Genomic DNA, 21,538 nt, shown 5'->3' on the forward strand with positions numbered 1-21,538 from the left:
GAGTTGTGGCTCTGCACAGTTCAGGTACTATTGCAGTTATTTGGACACAACAAACACTTGTCAGCTGTGATGCTTAAGGCTTATATTATAAGTTGTTGTTGTTGTTTTTGTGTTGTCGGTATAAAGGAGACTTAAGGCAGCTTAGGGAGAAATGTATTTGTCAAACCGTTTTTGTTTGGGTAAGAAAGAGTAAGAAGAGGCGTTCTTTTTTGATAAATGGATTCACATATCAGTTGTATACTGATACTAGGTTTATCCATATGCAAAAGGCTCCAGGAAATACCGTACTCTTGTCAAAAGAGGTCAAAAAATGAAGCTAGTGAACAAATATTTTAATCCTGCATTCTTTCTATTGGCTAGAAGGGGCGACTCAACTGGTTATGGGAAAAGAAGTCTGATTACTTATCAGCCCTTCGCTTATAACAGCACCGCTGCGTTCTGAAACCTATTCTCTCCTATGACTTTACCCACGCAAGAACAGTTCCCTGCTGTGTTGAGCAGCGCTGGCTGTGGAGCACTCATGTGTTCCATGATGTGACATATGTTTGTGCCATCGATAAAAAGGCAGACTGACAGAAAGAAGGATGACCTCAAAAAGTGATATAGTCCAGACAGAGCTTACAAATGATGGGCCATTTGCTAAACCTGCAGCACACACTGCTTTCTATTAAATACTGCACGTGCAAAGTATGTATAATATGTGCTTGTCCAATAGATATGCTGTCTTAGCAGCTATTTACAATGTTACATAAGAAACAAATGTGGGATCCAACCACCATGCTACTAAAGAGACACTGTGCGTTTCCCCTCCAAAGCAAACCCTCCACTTCAGTGATGGAGTCATGCAATTATTCTACTGGGGTGAAGACAGTTTAATTACAGCATCACTGCAATAACAGTATCCATCCAAAAAAAAAAAAAACATCAAATAAAATTTTAATTATTTCTAAATAAGAAATTCGTGATAAAACAGTTTTCCAATTAACCACTACATAACAGTAGTGTCTAGTTCTTATTTGGTAGGAAATGTCCACCAGTGCTGTAACGTTTTCAAAAATAATAGTAAAAGAAAAAAAGCATTTTGATGAAAAACTAAACCAGCGTGACCTACTGTACAAGTTTGTTTAGGCTGCTTTTGCAGCAGTGCTCTTTATAAAGTCTCCAGGGTGTGATAGTAATAAATCATCTGTGAATGAAACCTTTTACACGTTTAAAATCACTTTGTCTGCCATAGGCAAGAAATCTGTTCCTATAAATACACCGTTTAATTATGTGTTCGCATTGCAACTGCTGCTCTGCCAGAAGTGTAGGTAGAGCAAAGTCAACCTATACATTATACATATCCTCATATTTGAACATTCAATATCAATATATTTTCCACATATTGTGAATATAACGCTGAGTCCTGCCTGACAGCACATTCCCATGAGTGTGCAGAGAGGGAGAAACACGCAAACACCGTGACGAGACAAGAGCACGGGCAGTGTGATGTTACTTCACCTCTAGATGGCACTATTGCACAACCTACAACCTTCTGCATCGTTTCACTGGAATGGATGACAAGTACAGTGCAAAAACAATAACAGGAACAAACTGAGTCCGATATGATATACATATTTATGCCAAAAAAAAATGCCCGTTTGATCTTGTGTTTCCATGTAGGAACAGGGAAAAATGTCTATATTGTGTTGTCTGGTTCACCTCGGCAGAGTTCTATGGCTTTGGCAGGAGGGTTGAGAGGAAACAGAAAGGGCCTTTACCGCCTGCACCTGGCATGTTTGTGATGAAGCAGCTGCCTCTACTCCTGCTGAGCCTCCTCCCTGTACCTCTGAACCCGAGTGAGCAGAGAGCACCGACGGTCATGCACACACACAGATACTGTACACTTCAACAGACACTGGAGATACAAATGATGGGCCATTTGCTAAACCTGCAGCACACACTGCTTTCTATGTGAAAGAACCATTCTGTGAGAAAAACTCTACTGCTCATTTGATCTATGACCTCTGAAAAACAGTTCATGATTTCCATTACTATTCAATTATAAAAAAAAAAAAGTACATTCCCTGGGTTATACAGCACTGATATGCAAAGCTTAATTGTATATCTGTAACTCTAGAACTGCAGTATTTATAGTTTTCTTAGTTTAATATTTCAATTTCATATTCTTCTTCTAAGTATAAAATCCCTTTTGTTATATTTGTCTCATTAATTTAACTGAAATACACTGAAAATTGCTCACAAATTAAGGTTTATGTGTCAATACAAATGCAGGTTTTATTGCTGGGAGCTTCCCGTGATGCACTGACTATTTCTTCTTCCATGACACTAATGTTTTGTCTTTGCTTCATCATTTATGTACTGTACTGTATCCCCAGTTTTCCAGCGAGGGCTGCGTACATTTTGATTGCATTAACGTTTTTATCCAGCCTTTATGTGCAAGCTTGAGCTGCAAAATTCAAATGTAGTTACTGACAGGCCAAAGTGCAACAGGGAAGAGATTAAATGGGATCAAAGGGAGTGGCATTATAAATTCCTTCCTTCCTGAGATTCAAATCCTCCAATCAAAACGGTGCCAGCAATGCAAAGACAGATTTCTTTAAAAGATTGGACACAATAACAAAGTCAGTCGTTTATTTATTAAAGCACTGTTAATAATTTTAGTTGCTGCTATTTCAAATAAATGTTTGGTACAACAAATTTCTCCGTGTTCTGTCTCAGGCTTTATTCGGGCCCTGGTACTAGAGCTATGGTCTGTTCTTGAGTGCAGCAGTGACGACATCAGAGTGGTCCGTCCCAAACCAACTCCCATTGACCCCACAGATAGGAGTTGCATTAAGGTATTGTATGTATGTGCGTGCGTGTGTGTGTGAGAGAGAGGGAGAAGGAGAAACTTCCTGGAGCCCACAATGCCCCAATTTTTAGATATCTACATAATAGTACAGACACAGATCTCTTAGAAGTTTTGCTTTTCCATCATGTTTTTAGCTCACTGGTTACAAAGGTGTTTAAATTGATTAAAATTAAATTGATTCCAATTATTATTAACCCAGGACTCAGAATAGTGGTCCATGTGTTGCTGTGATACCAGCAGCCATGTAGAAAATTCACTTGTGAATATTCATATTTAAGAAACTGGCAATAGTGATTTTGTTAACAAGAAAGGCTTTTTGCTGATTGGTTTATGGGTGTCTGGGCAAATAAGCCTTACTTTCATAAGACTGCATTTTTAGTTATGTTTTTGGCAGAATTTCTCTCAGGAAAGCTTCAACAAGCTCCAGCGTGAGCCTGTCTGTGTGTGTCTGATGCTTGGCCTCTGACAGCAGCCAAGTCATCTCTCTCAGAGAGACTAGCCAAGTGAATACGGACAGCCAGTGATGTGTAAACTGTGTCCTGCCACAGGCGACTTTAAAGTCTGCCTTATCAGTGGGTTATACATATATGCTGAGGTCAAAGGAAAACTAAATATACACACACCAGCACTTTGGTGAATTAACTCGAGTCTTTGCTTTAATCTGTGCTAAGTACAGTAGGAGGTTTGGTAGTACATATGAAGATAAGTTCACACATGCACAGAAACATCAGAAGACACATGAAAGTATAGATATTTCTATTTTAGAAAAAAAAATCCATCGTATCTTGTTTTTTTCTTTACGTTTCTTTGAAGCTGTTTAATATAATCTAAGTTGTAGCTCGTTTGTGCAAGTGTCTCTCTTTTTTTCCTTTGATGCTTTTGATGATATGTTTTCCCTGTTCTACCAGACCCAGTGAAAAATGCAGGGAGCTTTCCTGTAGTTTAATATTCTTCAGGCTGCAATAGGTTTCTGCTCAACCACTCTGCTCAGAATATATGTCTTATTCAGTTTTGAGAGTGTGGTAAACCATGTTTTACCTTTGCAATCATAAATTCTTTTTACATTTTGTTTTGCTTTGAATACTACAGATATTATTTGTCATATTATCGGTAGTGTTTGTAGTTGAATAGTGTTATATTATTATTATGTGTTAGGATTTGATCAATCCATGACGTGCACAAATGCATTCACAATGGTCTTTAAAAGCAAATACATTTTTTCTCTCTAACAGCTGCTGTATTTACTTTCCTCTTCAGTCCTTCCTGTACTTGGTCAACCTCCTCTCCTCTTCCCAGTCGGTGTGGCAACTGCTGGGCCGACAGTCTTTGGCCAACAAAAGCGAATACACCCTGAGGGAGATGCCAACCTCCATACCTGTAAGTGTTTTTCTTCTTCTTCTTTTCCACACACTGCAGGTTTTTTTTGTCATCCATCTGAGGGCATGTTTGCACTTTTTATTTGGCCTCCAAACACCACCCACCCATTTGTTTTACTTCAAACGCATTCAAATAAACCCTCTCACACTGAGACTGATATACGTTCTCCACCTTACCCATTGTAAATTTCCACACAGTTTTCGTTTTGCACCCTATCCGGTGCATTCTTGTTCAAAGCCTCTCATTTTACTCCACAGGATTTGATTGACAGACTGATTGCCGTGAATTCGGATGGGAAGATTCATTCTCTCTTCCACTACGAAGAGAGTCACACATTCGGCCTAAGGTGGGATTCATTATTTTTTTCATATTACTTAACATCAGTGGGGAAGTAGACGATATCAGATTATCACCTGGTGACTGCACACACACTTCAGCCTCTGGCAATAGGAGACTGGCATGGTGACGTAATCGGCCTTAAAATGCGGCCTTTAAGGCTGCAGACCCTGAATTGGGATACAGCCTCTGAATCGCTGCATCTTGTAGCTGTGTCGTCTTAAATTGGTCATGTGATTTTGACGCGCCGGCGCGTCCGGCAACCCCAGAGGTTTAACTTAATATTTAAGTGTCTCTTGGTTTTAGACTAGTTGTTTAGTCTAATTTGATGTTTTAAACCAGAAAAGGAAGAAGAGGGCTTAGAATTACAGGTAAGAACCTCAGTGGTATGTGATAAACTGTAAATGTAAAGCTTACAGGTCAGTCCTCATGTTTTTAAATCAGATTTTGAGTCTGTACATGGCACATTATGCTTTTGCATGTTGTGAAATGTGCTGCAAAACAAACTGAGGTAAACTAACTGGTTTACTGTGATGGATTTAAAGTGTGTGTGACTGGTGCGCAGTGGCTGTGGTGCTCACGGTCAGAGTTCAGTCACAAAGAGGGTAACAGAGATGAATTTAAAGTTAAGGTGATGGTGCTTAGATTCATTCACAGACTGAAACCTTCACACCAACTTTATCCTGTGTCTCTTAGTTTTAGACTAGTTGTTTAGTCTATTTTGATGTTTTAAACCATATCACAGGGTTTTTACTCCACCATTTACGGGGTTTTAACAAGCAAACAAAAGACAGATCGTGATGTTTGAAAATGTTTTGGAAATATTCTTTAAAGATTAGATGTAAAATACGCAGAGGATAAATTCAATTGGTTTATTAGTTTATTACATAAGTTGAAAAAAAGTTAAACAAGTAAATAAAGAAACAACATAAAAGAAAAGTAAACAAAACAAATCGGTAAATAAAGGAAAATGGTAATAAGAAGGGAAAAAAAAAGAAAAGAGAAAACCCCAACAATCCCCTCTGAGCAAGCACTAGGCGACAGTGGGGAAGAAAAACTGCCTTTAAACGGGCAGAAACTTCCGGCAGAACCAGGCTCACGAGGGGCAGTCAACTGCCGGGACTGGTTGGGGTGAAAAAAGATGAAGGAGAGAGGGAAGAAGTGTTAGGAGAGAAGGGGAGAGGAGAGGTGAAAATTAAGATGGAACAGAGGTGGAGGGAGACGAGGTGACGTCAGCAGTAGAAAAAATAGAAAAAGTAGAAAAAGCAGGAGTGTCCCTCCTCCAGAAGAAGCGGAAACGTTTTTTCTTCTTTTCCATGAGCTTTTCCACGACCACTTTTTTCTCTAGGATGAGGGTTCTCAACTGATCGGTTGTTTCTTCAACTTCCTTCTCAAGTTTCTGGCATCTTTGCTCCATTTCTTTTAATAGATTGCACTTGTCTGTATTTTGCTGTTGTTTTTCCTTGTGCATCTTTTCTAACTGCTCATTTCTTCTTGTGATTTCTTGAAGCTTACGCTGCAGGTCTTCATTTATTTTCTCTTGTTGCTGCTTTTGTGCAAGCATTTCAGCGTTTTCACACTTCAAGTTGTCTGAGTCCTGGAGAATACGTTTTTTTTCTTCTTCCTGTTGCTCTTTCTCTTGAAGAAGCTCTTTTTTTTTGCACTCTGTTTCATCCAGCCTGACTTTCAGCACTTCGTATTTTTTCTTTATGCCTTTGAGTTGGTCCTGCATTTGTGTGACCCCTTCCTTTTTCTGTCCGAGGATTTGTGCAGTTTGTTCCATAGCTTCATCAAGCGTTCCTTGGAGCGCCTGATTCTTTTGCTCCATGTTTTGGAGATCCCTTTGCATCTCCCCAATAGTAGCATTCGCGCGTTGAAGCTGGGCAGACGTTTCTTTTAATTCAGCACTCTTTGTCTTGTTTTCCTTCATCAGGAACAAAATCTTCTGTCGTGCTTCACCAAACTTTCCTTCCCAGGCCTCACTAATAATTTTTGTGTAAGGCTGGCGTTGCTGTTGTTTTTCCAGCTCTTGATTTCGTGCTTCCAATTGTCTGCACTTCTCCTCCAGTTGAAGCTTCTCTTCTTCAATTTGTTTAATTTTTGCATGTAGGTCGGAGTTTTCCTGTAATGTCCTTTGGACTGATGAGGCACCAATGGATCGTGTCATATCAGGCTTCCCTCTTGAAGTGAGTGGCTGGCCAGACCTCGAAGGAGAGGCAGCAAGATTGTTTATTCTTTGTTGGCATTTTCGTGGATACATTTTTAATCCTGTGCACAGTGACTCTGAAGAGGTTTACAAATACTTTCAAATATAGCTCTGGTCGAACGTTTGAAGGCTGCGAACAAACTGACTAAAACTTGCTGCTCCTGACCCCTATTTATAGAAAAGGCTCAAAGGCATGTGCTTGTGACATCATCACATGTCCTTGTGACATCATCACATGTCCTTGTGACATCATCACTCTTCATGAATCAGATTGTCACATGACATTTTAGAATGCGCCCCCTGCCGCCATCACAGTAGGCCAGACAAAGGATACAGCTTCAGCTATGGTGGTACGTGTGTAGTCGGTTGCAATGTTAGATCTCACGATCGTGAAGGCAAGAAACTGGATTAATCTTTTAATCGTTTTCCATCCTGGCGGCAACGTGAGGGATCCCATGTATCCGATATCACCAAACAAAGACGCCAGGCATGGATTGCAGCGGTGAGACGAGCGGATATCGAGTTCCGTGCAATCCCCAGCTTTTTGTTGGTTTGCTCGCGGCATTTTCTCTCCGGTGAGTTCTAAAGTAATTCATATCACTATCCGATTGTTGAGTCTGACGTCACTAGCCGTGTCTGGGCCTAAACTCTGCTGCAGGTCCATATATCAAATGATCACTGTGGCATTACTGAGAGTTAAAACACTGTCTTAAGTCTTTCATCTTTAATAAAATTATCAGCGTTCTGCTCTACCAGGTGTAACAACTGAGTTAAACATCCAGGCATCCATGACAATGGAATTTATGACATATGAGTTAGAAGTTAGCAGCAAGTTAGCTCGCTAGCTTCTATCTAAATACAATATAGCATGTCCTGACTGCGGGGTTTTGGAAACAAATTAAAACGTACAGCTTTCTTATCACTTCCAACATAAATGAAGACAGAAAACTAAACAGCAGTGACAGTGGCTGCAAATTTTACCAGGGTTTTAGTCAAATGCCCCCCTGTGATTTTACCTGCACCCTGCGATTTGATTTTTAGTTATTTTAACAGCAAACTGAAGAAAAGCCTTGACTCCGTTGCTCCACTCACCACCAAAAAGATTAACGTAAAACATGCATCACCCTGGAGAAACGAAGAAGTCAAAAAACTCAAAAGAAATTGCAGGGCAGCAGAAAGGAGATGGAGGAAAAATAAAAATAATATCAACCATCAAATATTTTCCGAGCAATTTAAAATGTACAATAATACATTAAGGAAGTCAAGAAATTCATACTTCGCCAAAATAATCAGTATTAACAAAAATAATCCCAAGGTCCTCTTTTCCACCATAGATCATTTATTTAACCCTGATTTTAACAGCTCCCAAAGAACCCCCACAGACTCGCTCTGTGAGCAGTTTGCAGACCACTTCAGGGGAAAGATCAGCGCCATCAGATCTGATATTTTATCTAATCGCGATATGATTGTAAACACATCTGAGGGCTCGATTGTACCTGAGGAGACACTGGACAGCTTTGTCCTGGTTAATGCTGAGAACTTTCAGAAGGTTTTCTCCACAGTGAGACCCACCACATGTCTTTTAGATCCAATCCCCTCTTCACTCTTTAAAACACTTTATGGATTTTTTGAGGCTGAGCTTTTATACATGATGAATTGCTCTCTTCAGTTGGGTGTCTTCCCTGCTGCCTTTAAAACGGCGGTGGTGAGGCCCCTTCTGAAGAAGAGCAATTTGGATTGTAATGATTTTAATAACTACAGACCTGTATCCAACTTACCATTTTTAAGTAAAGTCTTAGAAAAACTTGTTTTTACTCAGATTACTGATTTTCTCAATGATAGACAGATCCTGGAGATATTCCAGTCTGGATTTAGGGTGAACCACAGCACAGAGACGGCTCTCCTAAAGGTTTTAAATGATCTTAGATGTAACTGGGACGCCCAAAAGCTCTCAGTCCTGGTGCTGCTGGATCTAAGCGCAGCCTTTGATACAGTAGACCACGCTATTCTTTTAAACAGACTAAAACACATGGTGGGCCTCTCTGGTGCTGTACACAACTGGTTCACTTCCTATCTCTCTGACAGATCTTTTATGGTGAGTATGGATACATGCTCCTCTAAGATCCATAAAATGACATGTGGTGTGCCTCAAGGGTCGGTTCTAGGCCCTGTACTTTTTAATTTGTATATGTTGCCTCTCGGCAGTGTCATCAGGAGGCATGGAGTGAACTTCCACAGTTACGCTGATGACACGCAGCTGTACATCTCCGTGTCTCCTGATGACACCAGACCAATGGATGCCCTTTTTAACTGTATCTTGGATATAAGATCTTGGATGGCAGAAAACTTTTTACAGCTTAACCAGGACAAAACTGAAGTTTTAATTGTCGGTCCTGAAGCTCAGAGAGAGAAACTCTTGTCTAAATTAGAGGCATTTTCACTATGTCCTTCGCTACAAGTGAAAAACCTGGGTGTTATTTTTGACTCTGAGCTTGGTTTTATCCCACATGTTAAACATGTAACCAAAATTGGATTTTATCATCTAAAAAATATAGCCAGAGTCCGCCCTATTCTCTCTCGGGCCAACACGGAGATGCTGATGCATGCTTTTATTGCCAGTCGCATTGATTACTGTAATGCCCTGCTCTCTGGTCTTCCTAAGAAGAATATTTCAACTTTACAACTCTTGCAAAACTCGGCAGCTCGTGTGCTGACGAAGACCAGAGGGCGGGCCCACATTACACCGGTTTTAGAATCGCTGCATTGGCTCCCCGTGTGTTTCAGGATCGATTTTAAAGTTCTTTTATTGGTTTTTAAATGTCTTAATGGTCTTGGGCCTTCTTATCTCTCAGATCTGCTTTTACCATACGAACCCTCGCGGACCCTGAGGTCCTCTGGTACTGGCCTTTTGATTGTCCCTAAAGTCAGGACACATACTCACGGAGAGGCAGCTTTTCAGTGGTATGGTCCTCGTCTGTGGAACAGCCTGCCGGAGGAGCTCAGGGCCGCAGAGAACGTACATGTTTTTAAGAACAGGCTCAAGACCCACCTTTTTAATTTAGCTTTTACTTAGCGTTTATTTATTTTTTATGCTTATTTATTCTATCCTGTTATTCTATTATTAATTTAGGATTTACCTAATATTTTTTGATTTTATTCTTATTCATTTTTTAATCTTCTTACTCTATTTATATTTATATTTATATTGTATCCTGTTCTTATTTATTTTATCATTTTACCCTGTATATATCGTATTGCGTCATATCTCCAGTGTTTCCTCGGAGGGCGCTCTCTGCACCGGGGCTGTTATTGACCGTGGCTGCTGGTCTCTGGGGTCCTCTCAGCCTGGTTGGGGGGCTCCTTGGCCTCCCTCCGGCTGTGTGCCCAGCCCGGAGGCTGCGGTCTGTGACCGGCTCCCGGTGCAGACGGCTCTCTGTTATAATGTTTCCTCACTTGGCTCATGCGAGCCCAGCCCAATTTTTACTCTTTAAGTGTGCGCGTGTGTGTATGTGTGTGTGTGGGTGGGGGTGGGGGGATATATGTGTATTGAGAGTGTGGGGAGTGAGTTGGAGGGTGGGGTGGGCTGCTTTTAACTATGTAAAGCACTTTGTGCTACATTTTTTCTGTATGAAAAGTGCTTTATAAATAAAGCTTGATTGATTGATTTGTAGGGTTACTGAAGTTGGGCTAGCTGGTATATAATGATGTGCTACGTGACCGCTAGTAACACAGCTATGTTAGCACAATATAAACACGCTAACTTTTTTTCCACTCGATAAAAGTTAACGTGAGTGTTCTCGGTGGTCAGGAACAAATGTAATCGCATGGCAGGATGCTGTAAAAGGACCAAACCAAAAGGCTTTTAGTGGGTTTTTTTTTCAATGCGCTGCGGTCATAGATAATGAGATAAAACATGCTAATGTGTGATGCTGCAGAACCACGTCATGTCGACTGAGTAGCTTTTGATTTGGCATTATTGCAGGCAAACCAGCATATGAAATGGATGTAACAAATCCAGACTGGGCACCAACACTGCACATGGGGCACGACGACAAACCTGTGTCAGACTCGGACCGGCACGCAAGGCGTATGCAACGGAAGCGAAAAAGAGCACCCATTGCAGGTAAACACCCCCCTCTGAAAACATACTAAATTGCTCTTATGGTACACTAATCCGCACATAACTTAAAGATGAATCACACACCTGTCATTGGAATATTGGTGTACATTAACCTTAAGTCTATGCACTATTTTTTATCTTACAGGCTTGATGATCGATGAAGGTCTGACAGAAGAACAACAACCATGTCATGGAGGCAGTGGACAGCAGTTGTGTTGGACAAGTGGAGGTTGACGTACCAGCTGCAAATGTGGACAGTGGTGATGGGAGTGACAGCGTCACGGAAGCTGAAGGGCAGACGAAGGACTGTGTGTGCAGTCAACAGGGCAGAGCAGAAATAAACCGGCTGTTGGAGGAGAACAGACTGCTTCGAGCACAGTTGCAAAAGACAGAGCTGAATGAAACTTTCTTAAAGGACGATACCGAAAAAGTAAGATATTACACTGGACTATATTGTTATGCTGTCTTAATGTCCCTCTTCAACACTGTCAAAGATTTCCTGCCAATACCGAAGAAACTGACAGGTTTCCAAATGCTCTTACTCACACTAATGCGTCTGAGACTTGATCTTCCAGTCCAGCATCTTTGTCATCTATTCCATGTGTCGCACAAAACACTGTCTTCTGTCTTCACCGATACCATTGATGTTTTGTATGCCCACTTAGGAGCACTGGTGCACTGGCCTGAGAGGCACTGTCTGCAGGCGACAATGCCTCCACAGTTTACTGAAACTTTTGGAAAACGAGTAGCAATCATTGTTGACTGTTTTGAGATTCGAACAGAAAGACCATCTAATTTAAAGGCACGCGCACAAACATACTCTCATTACAAGGGTACACAGACCATAAAATACCTCATCGGGATTACACCCCATGGAGCTATTTCTTTCATTTCCAGGGGATGGGGGGTCGTGCATAGAGCAGGGCGATATGGCCAAAAATATTTATCACGATATATATTTGAAAATTTGCGATAACGATATAACCGACGATATAATTGATGCGAGACAAAATACAACTCCACAACATTACTAGCGCAAAAAGACAACCTTCCATTTATTTTCACTTAAACAAGAAGCTGGTTTTTATGTACATTAAAGCTTTATAAAAATGTAACAGTGCAAATGCAAATTCCTTGCTGAAAGTTTAACCAAAAGGCATTTCCAGTAGAAATGGGCTGACATATCCTGAGCATAACCATGTATAATATCCACTGAAGTTAAAAAGAGGTGCTTTGCAACATTAAACTGCAGTGTGCAGTACGCATTTTTCGGACCATAAGGTGCACGGGATTATAAGGCACATTAAGCGAAACAAAGCAGTCAGATAAATCAAACTTTATTAAACTCATTCTTCTTGCTTCCTCCACTTCTGTACCATTGATTCATTAATGTTGAATTCTCTGGCAGCTGCTCTATTCCCATGTTGTTGCAGTATATTAATGACTAACCTGGTATTGTGGATAGATTATCTCAGTTGTTCTCCTGACTGAAGTTTGGTCCGTTTACAGCATCCTGCCATGCGATTGCATTTGTCTCTAACCATGAAGAACCTTCACGTTAACTTTTATAAGTGGAAAAGTGTTAGTGTTCGTCCTCCAGCTTCACTGTTTATGTTATGCTAACATAGCTGTGTCGCTAGCGATCACGTAGCACATCATTATATACCAGCTAGCCCAACTTCAGTAACCCTACAAACGTCACTGCTGTTTAGTTTCCTGTCTTCATTTATGTTGGAAGTGATAGCAGAGCTGTACGTTTGATTTTTTTCAGAAATCTCTCAGTCAGAACATGCTATATCATGCTTAGGTAACTAGCGAAACTAGCGAGCTAACTTCCGCTAGCTTCCTGCTAACTTCTAACTCCATTAAATGTAATAACTTTTTGTTTTCATGGAAGTTAAACTTTATAGTTACACCTGGTAAAGCAGCAATGCTGATCGTTTTACTAAAGATGAAAGAATTTAGACAGTTTTTAACTCTCAGTGATGCTGCAGTGTTGTTTGACCTGAAGCATACGGAGTTTAGGACCCAGATTACTCCCAGATTTAAGAGCATCTTAGTCCGACAAATACGACAATTAACGACGACCGCTTTCATGTTCTGCAAAAAAATGTGCTTTGTCGTGTATCTGACAGACAAACACCAAACCAGTTCCACATCACGGAAGTTGCACCATTTTTACAAACCAATTCTGGTTCATCTGTTTCACTCAACAATCGGCCATGTGCGTATGAAAACAAAGGCACTGCGCATGCGCGTTTTACTCCCATTCTATCGCGATATTTCATTTTCCTATCGTTGCCTAACATTATACCGGTATTACCGTGAATGGTATAATATGGCCCAGCCCTAGTCGTGCATCAGATAAACACATCATAGAGAGATGTGGCATTCTTCAAAAGCTGTTACCAGGGGACGTAGTATTGGCTGACAGAGGCTTTGACATCAGAGATGCTGTAGGAATGATGTGTGCGGAGGTCAAGATTCCAGCTTTCACAAAAGGCTACTGTCAACTTGATGCAAGGGACGTTGAACAAACGAGAGCAATTGCCCACCTGAGAATTCATGTTGAGCGAGTAATAGGTAGTTTGCGCAACAAGTTCAAAATGTTACACACAGTCTGATTACTCTTATCATGTGAGGCTGAAGACACAACACTTCTTGATAAGATCGTTAAGGTTTGCTGTGTTTTTGTTAATATGTGCCCCAGTGTTGTTGTCAAACCAGGGCCAAATGACACTTGCTCCTGTTGAGTATTCTTAAAGCTGTTCTTTTGGATGTACTGTACATTGTAAATAGTTGTACTTTGTGTGAAGTTGTTTTAATAAAACAAAAAAGAATAGTATATTTGTTTGTTTTTCTTTATTATAGATCTATTCACATGTACACAGCAATCACATAAAAATGAAATGCAAACTATTTACATCGCACCACACAGCTGTCATCAATCTTTAACCACAACATGAAACATTACAGGCTATTTAGAGCAGCACGTTGTTTCGAGAAGTATTTCCCAACAAGTTCAGGAAGGCACATTTTACGAAAGAAGTCTTGTGCTTTCTTTAAGCGCGGTTTCCAGAAATCCACAGCAGGGAAGACGCGAGTCACAGCAAGGTCTCTCTGTGTCCACACAACGAGGCCACAGTGGCTGGCGCCCGTAACAAAGACTCAGCGTCTCTGTTGTGTAAACACGCCAGTGATTGGGGTAATGTGGGTGACTGTGTAGTGTAGTTGGTGTAATAGTTTTCGACTCCACACAGTCACTGCTTTGCTGTGCTTCTGCAGCGTATCCAGTAATGGTGACAAATCCTCCAGCGTTGCAATAGGAAGCTGCTCTTAAGCGCAGAAAGAATTGTTTCCAGGGATTTCTATTTGTATCCAGCTTGGCGTGCAGGATCCTTTGTGTAATCTATGCTTACATATGTATTTTACACACAGACAATGTGAAAAATACAACACATTGCTATGGATTGATGCTGAAAGTGCTAATTGCACTAAAAAATTTAGCTGAAAAAAATAACACCAACTAAATAGATAAGCATGTCTGTTAACAAAAACCCCCAAACGCTTTACCCAACTGGGGTTTTTCAACTACCTCACTGACAGAATGAGCCCAGGTATTGCCAGTGCCACTGATGGAAATGAGCCACAGCAGCTCTTCAGCACCTACAAATGAGACCTGCCCACACCAACAAGCAAGAAGGGAGACCAGGTGGCGAGCATCGCCACACTTTCCAATCCAATAAACTACCATTGCAGTTAGTAGTAAGTGGTTGATTAGTGCAGCAACAACAAAAACACACTGAATGTCATTTTAAAATACACAAAATGTTTTATTTTACATTCTATCGAAGTTCCTGCTGGAAAGTGCTGTACTGTACAAGATGCTTCCCTCACCGCAAACTCAGGTTTACTGCTGGATAAATTTTATTTCCACATTAGTCAACTCAACAACCAAGACAGAGCACAATAGAGACAATAAGGGGGTGGCTGTAGCTCAGGCGGTAGAGCAGGTCATCTGCTGATCGGAAGATTGGTGGTTCGATTCCTGGCTTCCCCCAGTCTGCATGCCAAATATCCTTGGGCAAGATATTAACCCCAAATTGCTCTCCGATGCATCCATCGGAGTATGAATGTGTGTGAATGTTACTTAGAAAGCACCTAGAACAATGTGCTTGTGCGAATGGGTGTGAATGGGTGAATGCACAAGTTGTGTAAAGCGCTTTGAGTGCTCAGAAGAGTAGAAAAGCGCTATATAAGAACCAGTCCATTTACCAATATGTGCACTGGTCTAATGATGTTTATGGCTCCCAAAGTATCGAGTATTGAGGTCTATTGCACTGTTGACTATTTACAAAAGTATTGCACAAAAGGTATTGCACAGTGAGGTGAAGAGGCACTACAGCTTAGTTGTTCCCCCCTCCTTTGTCCTCCTGTTTCCCCTCCCTCTCCCCTCCAGAGAGGAGTTAAACAGTCTGATGGCGTGTGGGACAAAGGAGTTTTTAAGTCTGTTAGTTCTTGTCTTGGGGAGAAGCAACCTGTCACTGAACAGACTCTTCTGGTTGTTAATGGCCGTGTGCAGAGGATGCCTGGCATTGTCCATAATGTCCATCAGTTTCTTTAGTGTCCTTTTCTCTGCCACTGTCACCAGGGTGTCCAGCTTCATGCCGACCACAGAGCTAGCCTTCCTGATCAGTTTTTCCAGCCTGGATGAGTCCTTCTTTGCTGTGCTGCTCCCCCAGCACACCACAGCATAGCACTTTAAGAATCTAAAAGATAACAAAATCTGATAGGTAAAAATAACATTTTGAACCAACTAGGTGGTTCCCAAAAATCTGGCGTGCTGTGAGTCCTTAAAAAAATTGAGGAAACCGGAAAAGTAGCAGGACTAAATAACTCTGTACAGCAGATGAACTGTATCTGGAAATCATGTCCTTAAGATGTAGAAAAATATAAAGAAAAGCAAAGACTTGAAGTACCTGAGAGATGCACTGGCCCTTTAATGGATCCATCTGCTGTTTGCTGAAGCCTCATCAGAAACGGTCTCAGTGGAAGGCTGTCAGGAAGCCATTTTTAGTGAAGAGAAACAGGGAGAAAAGGCTGAGGTATGGTAAATTACACGAGAACTGGACTATATCAGTGGCAACAGGTCTTACAGCATTATGAATTCATATTTGACATTTTTGGTTCAAATAATTGTTGATATGACTCCAACAGAGGGTGTTTACATCCATCTGTAAAACACGATGAAGGCTCTGCCAGTGGTGTTGGGAATCTTGAGAAAGCTGATGGAAATATGAACCAGATATTAAGATTTTCATTAATCATGCAGTCCCAGCTGAAAAGCATCTAGTTGGAAAAGGCATATTTTTATTCATTACGACAATGATCCCAAACACACGGTGAATACAATAAACGTATACCTAGATCAGTCATGGATTGGCCTCCCCAGAGCCCAGACCTCAACATTTATTAAAGCAGTGTGTTCCGGAAAGAGAGAGTCCAGGCTATGTTCGATAGTAAAGGTGGCCATACCAAATATTGACTTTCAAGTACATTTTTGCCTTATGTACTGTATTTCCATTTATGTTTGCACGTTTCAGTGAATTGCTCTGCCTATTTCCCATTTTCCCAGCAGAATATAACGAAATGAGGATGCCTCAAGACTTTTGCAATATTGTATCAGAAGGAGAAAAAAGGTGACAAATGTCCCAGTTCTTCGTGGTTAATCTTGTTAATGTTGCCTTCTGTTTTCTAATGGTTTCCTGCCAAAAACCCTAAAAAAGTGTTCTCCAACCTCGTGAATTGAAAACACTGGATTTGTTATAGAATAACTTCTAATTAGCTATTATTTCACAGAGGAAATAAGATAATCGATAAAAGAAAAAAAGACGTGAAAAGGAGACAATAAAAGAAGCCCCTTCCTTTCCCACATGTGCTAAACTTAGAGCCAAAGCCTCACCCTGCCGCTTTCCGCTTCATTAGAGCTGTTTAAACAAAACAAGTTTAAAATAGGGTTTCTATCTGAAACAGCACATGCAGTTAAAAGGCCAATGTGGAAAATAAATCCTTGTGATTATAGTTGAACAGGAAGCAGCACTTGCTCTGCCTTTCAGCCCCATTGAACAAGACGTCAGCAGCTCTATGGAGGTAGTTTAGTCTTTTTTACAAATTCAAAATTAAATATGCGAGCACTCAAAAATTAAGGTTCACTGAGAAATGTCCTCATTTTTTAAAAAGAAAGGCATATTCCTTGTTATTTAATACAACATTCAATTGATCAGAAATGTTAGAAATCATGGTAAATGGGCTCATCAATACAAAATCATGATTGTCTTTTTAATTGTATAACTTTGTAGACTACTTTTCCCAAACCATCACTCTAGTGCTCCACTGGCACCTCGTATTACTTAATGCAAGTAGTTTACAGGTGTTGTGTCGTGTCTTTCTACAGATGTAGAAAGGTCAGCTACTCAAGAGACCTTCCCCAAATCTCCCTCATCTTCATCTTCGTCAACGAGGCTCTGTCGGTGATCCTGCGCTCAGTCCACTCAGCTGTCAATCACACACTTGCTCAAGGAGGTCATCCTGGTGGACGACAACAGCGATGACGGTCAGTATAGATTAAATATTTTCTTCAGCTAATACCAAATAAGAAGAGTGGCTTTTTCGCCCTCTGATTAGAAGATGGTTTATAGTGAGTGAAACACAGAATTTCCATCTAAAATCCACTGAGTCATCAGCAGGATTTCTACTGAAAGCAACAAAATACACATCAAATTGTCATTCAGCATCCCAGAAATAATTATCTTATACAATAAGTGTCATGTAACCTGAATATAATTATATAATTAAGTTTTATATTATTATAAAACTGAAACTAGTGAATAACCTTTGCACTGTCCTCTTCCTGCTGTGACAAAACAAATTTCCCACGTGTGGGACTAATAAAGGTTATCTTATCTTATCTTATCTTATCTTATCTTATCTTATCTTATCTTATCTTATCTTATCTTATCTTATCTTAAAAAGGTGGCGCGGTCGTTGATGCTCAGGAAGCAGTAGACCCCCGTTGGTGTTGTTTAGAGTGAGTTGGAGCTTAAAACAGCACCGCAGGGAGCTGAGTGAGAACTTTTATGTCATCTCTCTATTTGCATGTGTGCTTCTGTATTTCTTTATTTATCAACTGTGTTGTTGTGGTGATGAATTTGTATGTTTTTTATGTTTGTTTTCAGCTTTTGATAGTGTAGCAGTGACAATAGTTGGCATACATTAGTGGTTATTTAGGATAGGATGAGCTAATAAGCCATCATGTCTTTGTATTTTGCTAGGAAAATGGGAAATAGATGCAGCAGTTTACTGAAACTTGCAAACATAAGATGCCAGATGCATCTCTCAGGTTGTGTGTCAGTTTTGTGTTATTTCTTAAGGACACAACTTTCAAATTCTGTTCGTCTGCTGTAGATGTTTTTATTTAAGCTGCCAGTTCTTTTGTCCTCTACTTGTTTAGTTTCTTGACATATGTCAAGTTTTTGGCTAATAGCTCTTTGGTAATCACCTTGCTGGTGTGTTATCGTTGTCATTTTTTGTGCAGGAAACAAATTGTGTATTTGTGACAAGCTGCTGGTAATGTGCCAGTAACGAATTTGTCCCTTGAGTTAGGTGCCTTTATTATGTGTGAATGATTCATAGGAACAAACAAATAAAGGACTGCACTGAAAATTATAATAAAATGATGTCCAAAGAAAAATTTGAAGGAGCTTCAGAAAGCCTGAAGAACGTGAAATAAATTACAGAATTAAAAGACAGTTCGGTTCCTTGGAAGCAAAATGTAAAGACAAAATGTTCACACATGGCTCTATGCAACTAAATAAGAGCTTTAGGATTGTCTGAAAGTATTTGTTTGGGTTTTTGCTCGTAATTATCTGCTCCACTCTATGTTCACCTGTTCCTTATTACCCGGCTGCTCTAAAGTGATTTCTGCCAATCTTTGTCAGCTCATCTGTGAGCTTGTTTCACTCATGCGCTCTGCAACAGTCCCTCATGTTATTCTCTGCTTCACAGGTTTTTTACTCATTTTCCACCCCTTGGGCTTTGTTCTCCCAATATCAGCTTTATTTAAATAAGCTTTCTTTATGGTGGTTTTGCTGATTTTCTGTATTCATTTGGAAAAGCTTACAAACCTAACACAAATAATTGGGGTATAACCCTCAATCTCATTGGGCCTGTTTGAGTGCACATATGTCAATGAACTTAAAAAGGGCTAGTATGTGCACTTTGCTAAAGAAATGCTTTGATTATATATATATACAGTGAGTATATTTTCATAGGTACAGTGGGGCAAAAAAGTATTTAGTCAACCACCGATTGTGCAAGTTCCCCCACCTAAAATGATGACAGAGGTCAGTAATTTGCACCAGAGGTACACTTCAACTGTGAGAGACAGAATGTGAAAAAAAAATCTTAGACTCAGACCCTGTGACAAGGTCTGTGAAAACCACGTTTTTATGCCTGAAATACTACAGTACTACACTCCCACCAGATGAGCTCATGCAGCCTGTCACGAACCGGGACATACAACCATGACAAAACAGGAGATGCACACACAATTTATTGTGTTATTAATTTAGATCAACTGTGCTAATATAGTATACCAAAATGAAAACAATAACTCAAATTTCAGATATTTGAGGTTGTGCTGAAAATAATGGTGCCAAATAAGGCAAGAAAAACATATTTTAAAGGTGAAATATAGAGGTAAAATCAAAAATAGTCAAGAACGGCCAATTATACCCTGGACCACAGAGGGTTAAATTTGAAAACGGTTTAAAAAAAAACATCCCCATTCTAAAATGTCATGTGACAATCTGATTCATGAAGAGTGATGATGTCACAAGGACATGTGATGATGTCACAAGCACATGCCTTTGAGCCTTTGAAGTTTTTCTATAAATAGGGGTCAGGAGCAGCAAGTTTTAGTCAGTTTGTTCGCAGCCTTCAAACGTTCGACCAGAGCTATATTTGAAAGTATTTGTAAACCTCTGTAACATCACGCTCCAAAGCCCTGTGACGTTTCTGTGTTCTGTGACGTTGTCCCAAAGAAAGACCTTTAAATGCGATAAATAGCCTAAACGTTTTCGTTTATGACTAGTTTACCGTGTTATGACTGTGAACAGGGGGGAAGTCGCGCAAGAGAAATGTCGACCAAAACAATTGCAAGTAAGCCAAAGTCAGTTCCTAAAAGTCAACCCGCAGGTGTTTCCACCACCATCAGACCCTCCACTTCTGTAAGACCTCCATTAAGAATAACTGATGCAAAGAAAACCGCTCGGGTGGGAAAAACTCAGAATGGAAGACCGGCAGCTGTGAAACAGCCCCCGAAGAGGGATATGAAAAAGAATGTGGACAGTAAACTGGTCAGCTTAATTACAAATGAAATTGTATACAGTGGAGCGACTGTGTCATTTGATGACATCGCAGGGCAGGATCTGGCAAAGCAAGCACTTCAAGAAATTGTCATCCTTCCTGCCTTAAGACCTGATCTCTTTACTGGTCTGAGAGCTCCTGCACGTGGCTTGCTTTTATTTGGCCCACCAGGAAATGGGAAGACCATGCTCGCCAAAGCAGTTGCTGCAGAGTCTAATGCAACATTCTTCAACATCAGTGCTGCTAGTTTGACCTCCAAATATGTGGGAGAAGGCGAGAAGCTCGTACGAGCACTCTTTGCAGTTGCAAGAGAGAGACAGCCCTCAGTAATCTTCATCGATGAAGTGGACGGCTTGCTCTGTCAAAGGAGGGAGGGGGAGCACGACGCCTCTCGCCGTTTAAAAACTGAGTTCCTCATTGAGTTTGACGGGTTGCAGTCAGGAAAGGATGACAGAGTACTTGTAATGGGAGCAACGAACAGGCCCCAGGAGCTCGATGAAGCAATATTAAGGCGCTTTGCAAAAAGAGTATATGTGACCTTACCCGATGAGAAGACAAGATTTACGCTGCTGAAAAATCTTTTGGGAACGCACGGGAGTCCACTGAGCCAAGACGAACTGTCCTGTCTTGCAAAAGTGACTGAAGGATATTCAGGGAGCGATTTGACAGCATTAGCCAAAGATGCTGCACTTGGCCCAATAAGAGAGTTGGCACCAGAACAAGTCCGTGTTATAGCTGCTGCTGAGGTGCGCAACATTAAGATGAAAGACTTTGAGGATTCTCTGAAGCAAATCAAACCAACTGTTAGTCCAGCAACTCTTAACATGTACACCAAATAGAACAAAGATTTTGGTGGTCCTTCTTCAATAAATCCAAATCCAGTCAGGCTGGATGAAACAGAGTGCAAAAATAAAGAGCTTCTTCAAGAGAAAGAGCAACAGGAAAAAGAAAAAAAACGTATTCTCCAGGACTTGGAGAGAAGAAATCTACAACTGAACAAATTAATACAATGAAGGACAGAACACCTGAACTGGAAGGAGAAGTATTGGAAAAACGATGTTCAAAGATGCAGCGTAGGATCAATGAAATGGCGAAAAAACACTCAGAGGTCATTAATGAGATGTTGTTGAACTCAGACAACTTGAAGTGTGAAAACGCTGAAATGCTTGCACAAAAGCAGCAACAAGAGAAAATAAATGAAGACCTGCAGCGTAAGCTT

General features: G+C 40.6%; 3 protein-coding genes across 8 annotated transcripts in view; 2 read left to right on the plus strand and 1 right to left on the minus strand.

Moving 5' to 3' along the window:
• The first annotated feature begins 30 nt into the window (after window positions 1-30).
• On the plus strand, window positions 31-18,520 carry LOC308385999 (protein broad-minded-like). Of its 4 annotated transcripts, XR_013969679.1 has the most exons (8): window positions 31-1,563; window positions 1,663-1,838; window positions 2,722-2,840; window positions 4,112-4,231; window positions 4,489-4,577; window positions 10,756-10,896; window positions 11,039-11,323; window positions 17,348-17,486. XR_013969679.1 is itself a non-coding variant. In XM_080865267.1 (7 exons), the coding sequence occupies exons 1-6, from the start codon at window positions 1,553-1,555 to the stop codon at window positions 17,502-17,504; spliced, it is 672 nt and encodes a 223-aa protein (XP_080721393.1). In that variant the 5' UTR covers window positions 31-1,552; the 3' UTR covers window positions 17,505-17,506; window positions 17,926-18,520. The 4 variants fall into 4 exon arrangements, 1 of the variants encoding a protein (XP_080721393.1); XR_013969680.1 differs by lacking the exon at window positions 17,348-17,486 and having other exon boundaries at window positions 11,039-13,738; XM_080865267.1 differs by lacking the exons at window positions 10,756-10,896; window positions 11,039-11,323 and adding an exon at window positions 17,926-18,520 and having other exon boundaries at window positions 17,348-17,506.
• LOC308385998 (protein broad-minded-like) overlaps window positions 14,706-21,538 on the minus strand; it is a 94,009-nt gene continuing 87,176 nt past the window's right edge. For 2 of the 3 annotated variants that reach the window (XM_080865263.1, XM_080865264.1), the window contains 2 exons: window positions 15,873-16,178; window positions 14,706-15,662 (listed from right to left, as the gene is read on the minus strand). The gene's annotated coding sequence lies outside the window, so the exon portion shown is untranslated. The remainder of the gene's footprint in view (window positions 15,663-15,872; window positions 16,179-21,538) is intronic. The other variant, XM_080865261.1, reaches the window with a different exon arrangement.
• On the plus strand, window positions 19,393-21,158 carry LOC308385977 (spastin-like; the record flags this gene model as incomplete). The annotated part of the gene is made up of 1 exon (XM_080865225.1): window positions 19,393-21,158. Exon 1 carries the CDS (start codon window positions 20,037-20,039, stop codon window positions 21,156-21,158), a length of 1,122 nt encoding a protein of 373 aa, XP_080721351.1. The 5' UTR covers window positions 19,393-20,036.

Source organism: Rhamphochromis sp. 'chilingali' (assembly GCF_963969265.1).
Source record: "Rhamphochromis sp. 'chilingali' genome assembly, chromosome: 18".
NCBI classification, from domain to species: Eukaryota; Metazoa; Chordata; class Actinopteri; order Cichliformes; family Cichlidae; genus Rhamphochromis; species Rhamphochromis sp. 'chilingali'.

Coding starts and splice junctions, on each gene's coding strand:
- LOC308385999 (XM_080865267.1), top strand. Junction 2,841..4,111: donor CAGATAGGAGTTGCATTAAG/GTATTGTATGTA, acceptor TTTCCTCTTCAG/TCCTTCCTGTACTTGGTCAA. Junction 4,578..17,347: donor AGTCACACATTCGGCCTAAG/GTGGGATTCATT, acceptor GTCTTTCTACAG/ATGTAGAAAGGTCAGCTACT.